The following is a 14,955-nucleotide window of genomic DNA, read 5'->3' as shown; positions in this document are numbered from 1 at the left end:
TCCAGGCCATTTGTTGCTTGCTGTACCATCCCATGAAGCTTTTTGTATGATGTGTTGTCTTGCATAGTCACTCGCTCCGTATCCAGCGGAGGGGGGGGGGTTGGGAGGGGTTGGTAGGGACTTGTTCCCATGGCGACCACCAGTTACATAATAACAGTGGGTACCTACTGTAGCTGAAGCATTAGAGAATGAGAGATAAGGACACAGAGGGGGGATGATAAACAGCAATTATTTTCCTACCAATTTAGATTTTGAAAATGCTGTGCAGGATTGAAATGCTATTAAAAAAGGCGGAGATAGTACAGTATGAGCAATCATCAAGCGCAACACACACAGCTTTAATATATTTCATTTTGAGTATAGGGCTCTTGGTATGGTAGGCAATGTAGTATGCCAATGAACTTGCTGCTTTTAACATCCAACCTTGTGCTTTCCAGCCCCTCTGGGTACTGCAAACTCAACCTGCCTTCCTTTATTTGTCTCTTTTATCAAGTTAAGAATTATATAGGAGCTAAATTAAATTTAGCAAGGTCAATTAAAACACAATGACTGGATTATAAAGCGAGAGTGCACCCTTTTAGGCCTCGGTCCATCCTATATCACATGATGGCATTTAAAACAAATAGTATCTGATTGGCCTGGAGGCCCTGAGGGGGCCATGTTCCCACACTATATGTCACTGAATATATTTATTGTTAGCTGTGCACTGCAGTTCTGGAGTGCTGGTAAAGACAAATCCAGCTGAAACAACTTTATTTTTGATGTTAAAGCATCGTCAGTGGTTTCCAAGAGTGTTGTCAAGCCTTAGGGGGTTTTAAATTCATGTATATTTGCAAAGTTGCAACACTGCAGCAGATTATTGCTTTTTCTATGTGATAAGTGAATTAGTGAAATAATAAAGTTATATTAACCTCTTTTTTTTGCCATAGATAACATACATTCTCGTGTTTCCATAGTCACTGTAGAAGAGATGACCTTAGTGTGTCTGCTTGAGGTCATTTTAAACTGGAGGCTATGTTAGCACATTGTTTCGTAAGAGTTTCATCCATTTTTTCATTACTTTAAGCCATTGCAATCATTATTCTACAGTGGCCAAGCTGTTAAAAAACTTTATATTCAAAACTCTTGCAAATTTGATAAACACAAGTACATTACTGCAAAAAACAAATGCAAAAGCCGTACATCGAAAATGACTCAAAACTCAAAATTTCTGTCTGTTGACATTTATCCATTGTGTTTAGCAACCTACCATAAATTAGCTTCAACAGGCTGTACCTATGTCTCCATCTATAGGTACAGCTGAGGCTGCATTCATCTGTTTGACTTACGTTAGCTACCTGACATAATGCTAATGTTATTGCATAACTAGCTTCGTAATAGCCTAACATTGGAGCACGTAAATATTAAAATATAAAGGTACTGACCAACATAGGGTTGGGTTCCGAACCCCGGGGTGGGGGATGCTCTCCCTGTGTCAGTGAGGGTTTTCTCCAGGTACTCCAGCTTCCTCCCACAGTACAAAGACATGCAGGTTAATTGGTGACTAAATTGTCCGTAGGTGTGAATGTGAGCGTGAATGGTTGTCTGTCTCTATGTTTCAGCCCTGTGATAGTCTGGTGACCTGTCCAGGGTGTACCCACCCCTCGCCCAGTGTCAGCTGGGATAGGCTCCAGCACCCCCACAACCCTTAACAGGGTAAGCGGTTACAGAAAATGAATGAATGAATGATTGAACAACATGGCTCATATGTGTCAATCATGCAGGCCTAGGAATCATAGTTAGCTAGCAAACAATGTTTCATTAATTCTGAACGGGCAAGTTTCATTGTCAGCATCCCTTGACGCTCACTTCCATTGTTGCTTTTGCATTTGTGCTACCAGTTAAAGTGCTTGTGGCTTTCAAATATGCAAAAGCATTTTGGATATGCAGTTTGTTCGAGACACCTCTGCCACCGTATTTGTTCATTACCGTTAGCTGTCTGTTTAAAAAGATTTTACAACCTCTTAATGAACTGCAGAATTAGGCTACAAGTACTCCTGGTTTGAAATCAGTGGTATAGATCCTCTTGCTACTGTAACACTGGCAGGAAGATAGATAACTAGATGGAGGGCAAAGTTGCAGCTCTCTAAATTTAGTCACCCCTCCGCTCGTGGACTACATACCAATGACAACAGTCAGGCTGACACCCACCCACTCATTCAGTCACTCAGTCAGTCAGCCGGGTCAGGCTGCAGCCCCCTGCGCCCACCCTCCCCACGACAAACTCCACTGCTGGGGAGCGCGAGCACCCACACGGGTCGTACTACTCAGCCTGACCCTCTCGCCTCTCACCTTTCTGACTTCCTGCTCTGAGGAGACAGGCACAATTTGAGACTCCGCCCTGAGGGTCCTTCAGGACAGGTAAGCCATTACTCAGGCGTCCCCACAGGTATGCTGTCTAGCTCTAACGTGACACTTGCATTCTGAAGTATGATTCTTTCTACCACCTACTGCTGCTCTCTCTTCATTTTCTTTACACCTTGCCTTATTTTACTGTCACTTTTATTTCAGAATTGTCTTAAATGATATTTAATAAGTATATTTTTAATTAGTTCATGTCCTTGCTTGGTGTTTTTACATGGGGAATATTCTGACTGAACATCAGCATATATGCATAAATCCCCAAAACATGTTTTTGCTTTATATTTACCGATAGGATTCTGAAGTTGACTTCACTGAAATTAAAAGTAAACTTTGCAAACTTGCCTTTTTATTTACAGAGCTAAAACCATTTTGTTCCATTGATTTCCATATGATGAAGTGATTTGCATGGTGAATAGACTTCAGCCACAAAAAGCTCCTTTGCTCCATCAGAAAACTTTGTGAAGAGTATCCTGGATTGGAGTGAAGCATTTGTGTTGTGTTTACTGACACCGTGGTGTAAACTTTCCACTGTGCTATTTCATCCACTGTCTCACGTGTCTGCTGTGACAGCCGCATGTTCTCTATCTGTGTCCTTTCAGCCCACTTGGGTAATTTCAAACATATTGATTCCCAGACCCCTGACACAGCTGGTTGCCATGTCTGAAGAGCATGTGCTCGGCGTTTAACAGCCCAAGGTTATTTAAAGGGATGTGCTAACTTTGCCCTTTTCACTGCCCCGATAAATTCTGTCTGCTTCGGTGGGTCTTTGTGCGTGGTGTGGATGCTCAATGTTGGCCAATCGATGGCCAACATGCAGCCGTGTTGTCTCAGCTTCTGTGTCTCGTTGTACGTTTGAACAGGTTGTACTGATGTGCTTTGTCTCCTGTGACTTTTCGCCTCACCCCCGACTCCCCAGGGGCAGACATGTCACAGTTCTCCACCATGACGACCAGGGAGAGGAAAATGCAGGCTGCAGCAATCTGCAGGGAGGTTCTAGGCCAAGAAGGTAGCCGTATCATTTCCTCTTCACCTACTTGTTTTCTCATCCCTCTGACCTCTCAGTCTTTCTCTCTTTCTCTTGTTGCATCCTTTCTTTGCTTCTGCTTTCACCTCACCTTCTCTTCTTCTCCTCACTTCCTGCTCCTCCCAACCCCCTACCTTGTTTTTTTATCACACATATTAACATAGAAACGGATTTGACACCATCGTACAGTGCACATTTAATTCTCAGACGTATTAACTTTACTGTAAACACCCTGCCAGACTCAGACATGCACCGGACACTGCCACATTCATTTTATACAAGGCATGAGTCCACCATTTGCCAGAGCAGCAGTTGCCAACCCTCCCTTCCGCGACCCTGACTATAAATAAGCAAATGAATACTTTTATGGGCCAAAGTAACGAATCCCTTTGTCGTTGTCCTTTAAACACGCTATTTCAGGGCGAGGACAACTGTGTGGCTGGGTCTGAAGGCTACTGACAGCTGAAAGATATTCTGGCAAATTATGCCCCTCATACTTGGATATAGGCCTGTGACATCTCCATGATCAGCATGCAGTAGCTAGCACGTGGCGCTAACCACAAAACAAGCACTAGACATGAGTGGATTACGAGGGAAGATAATTGCTCATTCATCATATTGGCAGGACTACCAAGTCAGCAGTCCATGTAGAGGGATTTTTTTGCAGCAGGGTTTTATTTCTGTGTGAATATAATTTGTGTTCAATGAGGTTTGATAGGTGGGAGCACAGGAGAAAGGGAAATAAATTTGTCTTGTCAGAGATCAGATCAATTTACAAGTATATAATGTAAAGACAAGCTCTTTAGTCTTTCGTTTGTCTCATTGTGTTGTATAGATGCAGAAATGGATCTGGGGAAGAAAGTGAACGCTCCTAAGGACATCATGCTGGAGGAGCTGTCTCTTGCCTCAAACCGGGGTTCCCGTCTCTTCAAAATGCGCCAGAGACGCTCAGAAAAATACACCTTTGAGAGCATTCAGAATAAAAACAATGAGCAGCTCAATGTAAGCACACACACATGCACGGGGGAAATATAACTCATCAAGTAGTAGGAGTAGTAAGACATTTGGGGTAAGACACAGAACTCCTGTCTTGCCAAGAGTTAGATAAGCAGATCAGGATGTGTGTTAACTATGGAACTAGAGCTTGGTTAGCGTAGCTTAGCACTAGATTGGAAGCAGAGGGAAACGGCTAGCATGGCTCTTTTAATTCCCAGCAAGAAACTCAATAGTTGTATTTCCCTAAATGGCCATTTTGTCAATGCATTTTCACTCCCAAGTTGTCTCATATCAAGGCTTTGTCACACCCCTTGGCACCTGATAGCAACACCCAATAGCATATCTACATGTTTGACACACTGCTGAAACACATTGTAACATGTTTAATGTTGTGAAATGGTTGCAGTTAGGTTTAGGCAACAATACAAGGTGGTTAGTTGGTTAGTTTTAGAAAAGAGGTCATGTTTTGGGTAAAAATAAGTGTTTCTTTATGTAACATAATATGACGTAAATAAGTGAGTGACCTCAGTGTGCCATGAGTGTATGTGAATTGGTTAAAGGGCTGTACACATGCCGTGTCTTTAACCACCTAGAAAACGTGAGGTCGGGCGCTGTGTACAACTCTTGGTGCCTATGCTGTGCCATCTTTCAAGGGCATGGAGACAGGTTTCGTCTGTTACGTTTCGTAACAAGCCTTAACATATTGTCCGTGAGACAGATGTAAAGCTCTAGGTAGCCTTGCACGAAAGTTATCAACTTCTTCTTCATATTTACCACAGACTATTATTTATGGAAGAAAGGAAAGAACCTGTAGGCTGTGATTGGTTGTTCCCCGTCACGTGACATACGGTGCATGCTGCTGCATTCCAAAAGTCAGGGCGCAGCTGTCGCACCCTGAAAAAGAGACGCTCAGGAACACGTCACGACAAGGTTGCTCTGGCGTTTGAGTTCGCCTGCTGTGCGTCTTCATTAAAAACAATGGATTTTAGGGCGCATAAAGACAGCCTGTGTACAGCCCCTAACTCTATGTTTAAACAACGCTGACTTTTGGTTCCATATGGGACGCAAACTGTGATCTCTAAGATGGGACTCTGGTTTTGTTTGACCCATCCAAATCCCCTCCCACACACCCTACGCAGACTTTCTCGCTTGTTATACTTTAGTGTCTCTATTAGTGTCAAATATTGCTGCAGGTGGGTTCCCATTGGGGTTAGCTGTTAGCGTGGTGCATCATTGTCACCCAAAAATAAGAATCCCTGTGCTTTTGTTACATTAGAATGAGCTGTTTATATCTATGGTACATACAGAGCGGGTCTTCTCCATGTAGTCTGCCATGTTGTTCTACAGTAGCCCAGAATGGACAAGCCAAACACTTGCTCTAGATAGGGCCATTTTTGTTTTTGCCTCAGCTACAATAGTTCTCCTACACGTTTGGCACACAGGAGAAGTTTCAGTTCTGGAGCCTGACCTATAGATACCACTAAATCCTACATACTAGACCTTTAATGGGTGCTTTTGGTATCAATATCTCACTGAGGGGCATGACAAAGCAGTGGTATTTTTTCTTAAATACACATACATTTACAATAGATTGATATGGATTACTAAAACACACTTTGATGAAGCGGTTGCTGTAACACTGTCACACTGCCAGAGCGTGTTTTCTATAAGCACAGTCGTCCATTTTCCCCACATCTTTTCTCTCCATCGCTTTAGAAAACATTCGCACAATACCTTACATCCTGACAAAGTGTATGTGGGAAAGATTAGGCACTTGAAGTGTTTATTTGACTCGTGCTACAGACATAGTGTGGGACAGAATAGTTGTTATGAAAGTCTTCCAGCTGGTCATAAGTAGCTTTATTTATGTCCTTTTTGTGTATGGATGGGCAGTGTGCCAAGTCAGCTTTTTTTTTTCCTCCCAGTCGTACTTATCTTAGCCTGACCTGGTCACACATAAAGCAATTAATGTACCAAAGCACTCAGTAAAATTGAATCAAGATAAACTCAGTTTCTCTTTGTTATATCTAATTAATTAGCAACACTAGTTGGATCCTCTTTCATTTAGTTGTGTGGTGGCCTTGTGTACTTTGAATTGCCCTCATGAAGTCCATAGATAAAATAATTATTATGCTCCAGGGAAGTTTTTCGCCTCATCTTTGAAGTGAGAAGAGCTCACATATCTCTTGGTTTGTTTATTGCTCGGGGCAACGGAGGGATTTTGTTTCAAGTTGTCAACATTTCCTGAGGAAGTCCTGGAGTAAATCATCATAAATATCTTTCAGAGGGATGAAAGCTGGATGCTTGTGCTGTGGTACATTTTGTCCCAGCCCACAAAACAATGTTTCTTGAGGAAAAGTGGACATGCAGGCAGTTTCTCTGCCTCGTGTTGTTGTTGGAAAACATGTAGAATCGCGGTTTGAGTCCACATGAAAAAGAGGAGCAATAAAGAAGTGGGGAGTTTGGTTTTGATAAGAATCAGTAAACCTACTGTGCCACTGGTTTACTGTGCATGCAAATTACTTTTTAAAATTTTAATTCAATGAATCTAAATATGCCAGCAAAGTTAAAGCTGTTTATTTTTGCCATGTGCAGTGAGATAGGAAATTGTTGATAAAACAATCTCACCATAGGCTTCACTTAATAGCTGTTCTGGAACTTTCTACCATATTACATGTTCTTCCACAAGATAAATGTTTAAACTGCTCATAAAAATGGCAACTTAGATACTTACACTTCTACAGACTTTAATTTGTGTTTAACTCTTCTCTTAAGCTCAACTCATCTCTTGGATCCTTCTTTTAGAACACAAATGTTTCTCAAACTGAGAATGGGGACGCCACGGACGGCCACAGCGGCGAGAACAACGTGGATGTCGACCAAACACCTACTGTGGTGTCTGACGCACCAGACACAAGCACAGTGCCAAATCCAGACAGCATTGCCCCAGGTAAGGTAATAAATGTCCCCGAAATACAGTATGATATGGTATGTCACAATATGGTCCGATACGATACGATACAATACGATATGATTTAGTATGATACTATCGATAGGTTATCTTAACATACAATACGATACCTTACAGTACGCTATGGTACGATACGATACGATACAATATAATATGATACATTATGTTGGCATACAATATGATATATGATACAACTGTAACTGCCTTACTTTACTTACACTTATAAAGCCCAGTCCTGTATTTTATTTTATCTGTGATTGTCACTGTCATTTCTTCCAAGGTTTTGGCTTCATTAACATGTTTGGTATCGTTTCATTATACTAAACTTCCTCTTCGGTTGTGCATTTGTTTGTTTTTAACTTCACTGAAAGTACAGTACAGCTCATGAGAGATGGTTGTGCTCCTGGTGAATAGACTGTGTGGATGTGCTCTCCACAAAGCACTGGATGTGCCGTGTTTTGATAAGGATTCAACTGTTTCTCATTGTTTGTAGTCACGCAGCCTTTGATCGCGTAGGGAAACATTTTCTTTCTTGCCTGGAATCTGCTGGCCGCAGGCAGAATATGATTACACGTTTTCATTCTCCCTCTCTCCGCCTGTCTCCTTTCTTTCTCCGTCTCTCTATCTTCATCCCACTCCTTTGTTTCACATCCACTCCTCCACATTCCCGCACTTCTCTCCCTCACCTCTTTTTTTTTTTTTTTTTTTTTTTACCCCTCCTCGTTACAATCAGCTTTGACGATCTTCAAAAATTGTTGAGTTTTACCCATGGGAGGTGTTTCCTGTTTGCCTCTCGTGCCACTGATAGCATCAGGTATGTGCTCACATCCTCCCTCGTGTCTTAGTTCTGCCCAGTCGACACAAAACCAATACTGATTTAGGGATGGAGGATGTCTGTGCAGGAGTGGGGTGTTATTTCTGGAGCTTAGGACCAGACACCAACCTTCAGTGTCTCAATGAAGTCACTCCAGCTGTAGCAGAAATCAGGCCAGAGTGCATTAGGTATCAAATGCTAAGAACTCTTAAAATAGCACACTCATCCACCCAGGGGTGCCTGTTCCATGCCCCTGTACTGCAAAATCTCTTAACCAGGCTTCAGTGATACATGTGGTGAACACTTTAGATTTTGATAGAGTTTAAATGAGACAATAATTGGCGGATAATATACTGAAGATGTAGAAAGTCATAACATCAATCTATGGGGTGCATAGCTGTTAAAGCTTTCTAAAAATGTTTGTCTTTAATTACAGGACCATTTTTTAAAAAAATGCTACCACATTTGAATGTTTTTGGAAAAGTAGAAAAAAGATTTAAGAACAAAAGCCAGCCTGCTGTCTCTCTGTCTGGCCTTTCAGGGATTTCCCCAATCGCTCTTTCATCTCCACATAGAGCACATAGAGCTATGTGTGTGACGCTCCTTTCACACACAAAAAAAATAGCAACTCAGCCAAATGTACAACAACAAGAACAATATTCTTTGGCCTCAGAAAATCTTTTACACAATGTTTTGTCATAGGTCCCCCCCCCCCCCCGAAATCTGTAAGCCTCCCCACAGGTCTGTTTGGTCTCTCCTGCTTCCTCCTCAGGGCAAAACATAAACTCAGGAAAGGGGATTGTTCATTGTGAGAGGTTAGGACGTGAGATGACGCCCCGTGTTATGTAATGCCTGAGCTTGCAAGCCCCCCTGAGTGAAGCGCTGGGTTTGAAGGATAGTACTTTGGATAGGCCTCTCCCATCAACACACACAAACTCCGCGGGGAGGCAAACATGCACATACACACACACACACATGGAATTGCAGGGAGGCTGCCCCTTGATTTGTTTTGCTGTGAACTTTAACAAGAAATAAAGGGATGAACAAAGACTAGTGGAAGGTATTGCAGTGTTGCGCAGTCAGACTTGTATTAATGAGTTACATATATGTTTTATGTCACTTATTTAAACAGTGGTTCAGGTTAAATATATTATTCTTATGGATTTTTCCTGTTTTTTCTTTTGTAATTGGAACATTTAATTCTTTTTCCTGACTCATGTTGTCTCTTCTACCTTTGCAATCAATTTTGCAGAAAAGGGTTGCTTAAAATTACTTTAAAGCATAAAATATCATCAGCAGACTGCACTCACTTCTACTCAAGTTTACTCATCATCAGCTAACTGGTCTGTGGTGGTTCACTTCACTGTTTGTGAGGAAATACCCAAAATAGATTGAAGAAATAATGCCTGTTCTTTATTTTCCTTCACTGTCTATGTTGTGAACCCACCCAGGGTACGGAGCTCCTTTGAAAGACGTCCCTCCAGAGAAGTTCAACCTCACAGCTGTGCCAAAGTCCTACCACTCGCCTTGGCAGCAGGCCATCATCAATGACCCGACCCTGGCTGACACTCTCATCACCCATATGCCCGAACCGGAGCCCCGACCAGACCTGCCAGGGTACAAAAGTTTCAACAGGTAAACAACCTTACAGGTGGACAGCAAGTCTTTGAAAGAAAATGTATTTAAAGTGAGCCTATGTGACATTTGGTAGACTGCAGCCAACTTGACCACAAAAAACTCACTCAGTAATGTCTGAAGTTAACATTAGCCACTGTTTATTGCTTATAAATTCAACTTTTCACTCATAAGAGAAACATTGTGATATTTTGTGGTGCAAAACTGACATAGCCTTGCTTTAATTTATCATGCACACAAATGCTGAGTGAGCAAAACAAGTCGTGTCCTTCATCTAACTCACAATGTCCAAAAGTCTAGCTCCTCACTCTCAGCAGTTATCTCTTATGCCCTCCAGTCAAAGCTTGGCTTTAATTAGTTTCATCACTTCAAATGTCACTTGAGCCCCTCTCATTAGCACATGACGATGACTGTTAAAACACTGTCACTCCGTCACCTCCAGGGTGGCGACCCCATTCGGTGGTTTCAGCAAGGCACCCAGACCTGCTCCCGTGAAGCCCCTCCTGGTGGAACCCCTCCCCGACTACCCTGAGCTCCAAGGGGACGCTGTGGTGGATCGACCCTCCTTCAACAGATCTGCTCTGGGGTGGGTGTCAGCAGGCGGTCCAGTCCCACTCCCTGCTGTTTCCCTTGAGCCTGTGCTCCCTGAGTCAGAGGACCTTTGAACCCGTAATGAGGTCACACAGAGATGCTGTCAACTTAGTTGCGGCACCAGAGGTTAATGGTGGACTAGGGGAACGTTTCGGTCAGAACAGAGTCAGGGTTAGAGAAAGTGTAAGGTTATCATGTATGCAGCATCCCGTGGTTTTCCAGGGATGTTAGCTATTGCACTGCTTCATCTTGCTGTACAGTAGGCAGAGACACTACTGGAATAAATGGAATTCATTGTATAATAATGTGCATAAGAGTATTTTATCTTGCAGACACAGGTTTTTGCTCAATAAAATGATGTAGAATGCAACAAGTTCAACTCCTTTTTTATGTTGAATTTCATTTCCTGCCACTAACACTGTTGGGAGAATTATTTCGAGATGCTTCTGTTTTTGGACATGGGTGCAAATCTGTAACATATTCCACAACATTCCTCCCGGTAATGATTTCACAGTGAGTTGATCCGAGCCTCACTGAAGGATCATTTGAGTGAATGATGCTGCGCCTGTGTGTTATAGCCGTATGCAAACCCATCACTTATCGCATCGTGTGAGAGTCCAGAGATACATGTGAGCCACTGTAACATGCCTCAAGGTTACACCGCCTGACAAATCAAATCTGCTTCACTGACACGAGCCGCTCTCACCTTTTGGCGATGCCCAGTCGGAGTAGTGGGGATTGATGGAGGAGCTGCTTGATGAGTTGTGCTCACTTCTTATCTGTCTGTCTGTTTATTACGACAGCACTTAGGAATTTATCACAGACATAACGGGCTAAAGCAAACAGACTTGACTGATTGAAAGTTACCAGCAGGTTTTACAAGAGCTGCACAGCCGATGTGGAGAGAGTTAACTGTATGTTTACTCCACTAGAAGGAGAGCAAAGTCCATTATTTAGCCTTTACTTGAATTTCAAGTTTTTTAATGGTTATATTATATTAAATAATAGCAATATTTTAAATCTAAGTTAATTCATTTTATATTAATTGTGGTTTAATATGATGCAGCATACTTTTAAGGATGTGCTCTAAATGTTTGCATGTACGCACATATTTAGAGTGCAAGAAATATATCAGCACTTTATATTACCGACGTGTCTCTTTACTGTCTTGAACCCTTTTGCACATTTACTACTGCTTCTTAACTGACAATGGTATTAGAAAACCTGAGGCAGTGAAGAAGGTCATATGTTTCACAGCCCTTTTCCAGCTCTTTTATTTTTCTGCAAACCTTGGATATGTAACAATTGTAAGTTATCATGTTGCAGATATATTGAAATTGTGTTTCTTTGTAATTCTTTGTTTCTGTGGCACAATCGTCGCTGGAAATCCACCAATGTCTCTCTAAAAAAAACACACGTTTTGTTGGTTGTTTTTTGTGGACTGCAGCTGGGCAGCTTGGCTGTTTAACATATCAGTGGTTTCTAGAAACATGCAATACCAACATTTTATTCTGGTGACTGGGCTGAAAGAATTGGGCTTGGTGTCAGTCCTCTAAACCAGTTTCTGCTTATTGCTGGTAGATTTTAAACAATTTCTATGAATCAAAGACCTCTTTTGTTATGCTGTTTGTGATACCATGTATTTAAGTTATGTCTACACTTTCACTCAGTGGTTTAATAATAACAGTAGAAGAGTGCGCCACTTATCCTGCAAATAGCTAAAGATTTGGTGAAGTCGCTCACAAAATCTGCATCCTCACGAGAACTGTGTTTGAGCAGGACAAATGTTTTTCTAGGATATGACTTGTCTAGAAGGGAATGTGTTTAATTTTGTTGTTGACATCTTTTCTTTCTCTAACACATGAATTAGGAAATGCCTTTTCAGATTTTCCTCAGAAATGTGACTAAGTCCAGCATCAGCATTCCTCACCTCTGTTGGAGACCCTTTGGAATGTGCAGCTCCCTGCGCCACTCCCATTTCGAGTCCTATTGAATGCCTCCTGCCAGCCTCTCCAGGAGAACGGTGTGTACAGCACACCGACCAGCATCCGACAGTGCCGGTAGCTCTGCCAAGTACCACAGTAAATACTGAGCAGTGTTTATCAAGGGCAGGCATGAACTCTCTTTGAACTTTGATTGTAGCCATTATCAAAATGCAGCAACGGAAATATTATTGGCAGGGACTGTAACATAGGCTGAGGGCTGGGGAGCCAGACGATTCAATTATTAGTCTCAAACTGCAACCAGTTTCCCCTCAGGCGTGTTTGCTTTGGCATGAGATGGCACAGTAGGTAGTGGACACCGGATTATAGGCTGTGAGGTCCACAGTTTGCTGGGGACAATAGGGTGGCCTAGTGTTTAGAGTGACACTCCCATGCTGAAAGGCAGCAATCTAGCACCCTTGAGCAAGAGACTGAACCTGGCATACTTAGTCCTAAATCGCTGTGGATAAGAGCATCAGGGAAAGTGAGGTGATAGCATGGTGGAGCCTTGGTAAGCTCAAATGCAGGGCAGTCCTTTTAGAAAATACTTTTAGAGAGGGAGAAACAGCACATAAACACCTGATATGAATCTAAGACTGGAGTGACCACTTGTTACACAACAACAAGGCTGATAAGATGGGAACATGCCGTGTTTGTTTGTGTGTGTTCAACAGGTGCAAGAAGTGAGAAGGACGTCTAATTCGACTCAGTTTCATCATTCAGTTCTGTGGTTTGTACTCTGTGACCCAGCCCAGTCTGTAACTGAACAGCTGGCCTTCAGCATCTTCCTCAGCAGTTAACAATGGACTCTGCTGCTGTTGCATTCACTGTCATGTCTCAAAGCAAAAGTCCCACGGGCTTCCATCTGCGCACACAGCACCGAACACCGAGTGTGCAGCATGCTGCTGACACAGACGACTGCTAAAAGGTTGAGCCACATGACCAGCCGATAGCTTTTCTCTGAGTATGCACAGGTCGGGTGAGAAAACAAAAGTGGTGTGAGATAAAAACTGCAAGGGCACCGAGCAGTGCCTAGAGGGAGACATACTGTGTGGTTCTCTCAGAGGTTTTAGCACACAGACACACTTTTCAGAAGAGTTAGATTTTAGGTGGAGTTTATGCTCAAATCTTCCACCAGACATGTTGGAAATCTGGGATTAACCTTGTAATATTGTGTTAAAGTGACCTCGTAACATGAAAATCCATAAACAGCTGAAAAGCACACAGCTAATGGTTCGTGAACATTTTCATGACATCTGATGGCACGATGGATTTGTCAAGCATGATGGATGTGTGCAGCAGGTGGTCATTCTCGCAGGATAGTGTAAAGCCAAATGGGATATCTAAAAATATGAGTGAAAATAAAGCATCCCAGGGGTCAGTGGGGTGGTGTTGGGTTGCCACCGAGGTGAGGTGACAGGGTCGGGGCATACATTCCTCTCCTGAAATGACGCAATGGGTTTAACTCATGTTTCACCCTGAGAAAGTTTTCAGTCCGAGGTACCTGCATGCACGTATATCCATAAACAAAGATGACTGTGCTTGTATTTAATTCGAATGCCAGATCTCGTCGTACAAATAATAAATACGGAAAATGATGGTCAAGCAATGTGTACTCATTTTCATCAAGTGCTGATGTTATCCACACACAAAAAAATTTACCGCTGGAGAAACCACTTTATGGAAGAATGCACAATGCTGGGCTAGTAATTAGCCTGTTTGGACAAATGAACATTCAAGATTGTGTTCCTGTTTACTTGCAAAAGCCCCCGAGACCAATTAGAGCTGTGTTCCCTCACAGTAATCCGGCCGCTGACTTTTCACTCTTGGGGCTCATCTATATTCCTGACTGGTCAATATTTGTTAACCTCCTTTCTTTGGTTAATAGTCAGTGAAGAATTATTAACTTACAACTGCTAACACAACCAGTGAGTAAACAAATTGAGGCCTTCAGGTGACAAGTGAAAAGCTCTTTGCTCGACTAATATGGCTGGGAACGAGCAGAAAATACAGCTTTAAATGTCCTTAATGTGCAGATAGAGAGAAAATAGCTCATTCTTGATGATGTTGCCAGGGAGAGAATAATTAATGTACCTTATCTTAGTCAATGAAGGGTATTACTTTCCCTACTAGACAGCACTGAGGCGATAGCATGCTTTTCCTGTGCGCTGCAGCTACCGTGGATACGGCAAACACAGCAGTGAAATATATCACAGTCACTCCTTTGGCTGCACTCCAGAATTAATGTAACATGGTCAACTGCCAAAAAATGATGCTTATGTCATCAACTTTTCTGCAGTAAAACAATGAGCACAGTCCTACTCAGGGGTTAGACTGAAAATGGAAATTACTACAAATGGATAAAGATAAAAATAAATGCATAAAGAAGAGTCTGGGGTGGACAAAATCTCTCACCTGCTCCTACAGTATGAAACACACCCATACTTGGACATCATGTTATGTTTGTGGTAATGCAGTGTCATCACGACAGCACACAAATACCATTCCAGTGAGTAATATACAATGTAGACATGATGAA

At 42.3% G+C, this 14,955-nt stretch overlaps 1 protein-coding gene across 2 annotated transcripts; it reads left to right on the top strand.

Annotated features, from left to right (window-relative positions):
- The first annotated feature begins 172 nt into the window (after positions 1–172).
- Positions 173–10,739, top strand: LOC125884420 (myozenin-2-like). 2 transcript variants are annotated; one of them, XM_049569360.1, is made up of 6 exons: positions 173–2,400; positions 3,320–3,409; positions 4,263–4,429; positions 7,229–7,373; positions 9,660–9,843; positions 10,286–10,739. In XM_049569360.1, exons 2-6 carry the CDS (start codon positions 3,328–3,330, stop codon positions 10,506–10,508), a joined length of 801 nt encoding a protein of 266 aa, XP_049425317.1. In that variant the 5' UTR covers positions 173–2,400; positions 3,320–3,327; the 3' UTR covers positions 10,509–10,739. The 2 variants fall into 2 exon arrangements, with proteins under 2 accessions (XP_049425317.1, XP_049425318.1); XM_049569361.1 differs by having other exon boundaries at positions 3,264–3,409.
- Positions 10,740–14,955: the final 4,216 nt, after the last annotated feature.

This window comes from Epinephelus fuscoguttatus, linkage group LG23, assembly GCF_011397635.1.
Source record: "Epinephelus fuscoguttatus linkage group LG23, E.fuscoguttatus.final_Chr_v1".
NCBI classification, from domain to species: domain Eukaryota; kingdom Metazoa; phylum Chordata; class Actinopteri; order Perciformes; family Serranidae; genus Epinephelus; species Epinephelus fuscoguttatus.
The sequence above is the reverse complement of the archived record's forward strand: the minus strand, read 5'-3'. Positions and strand labels throughout refer to the sequence as shown.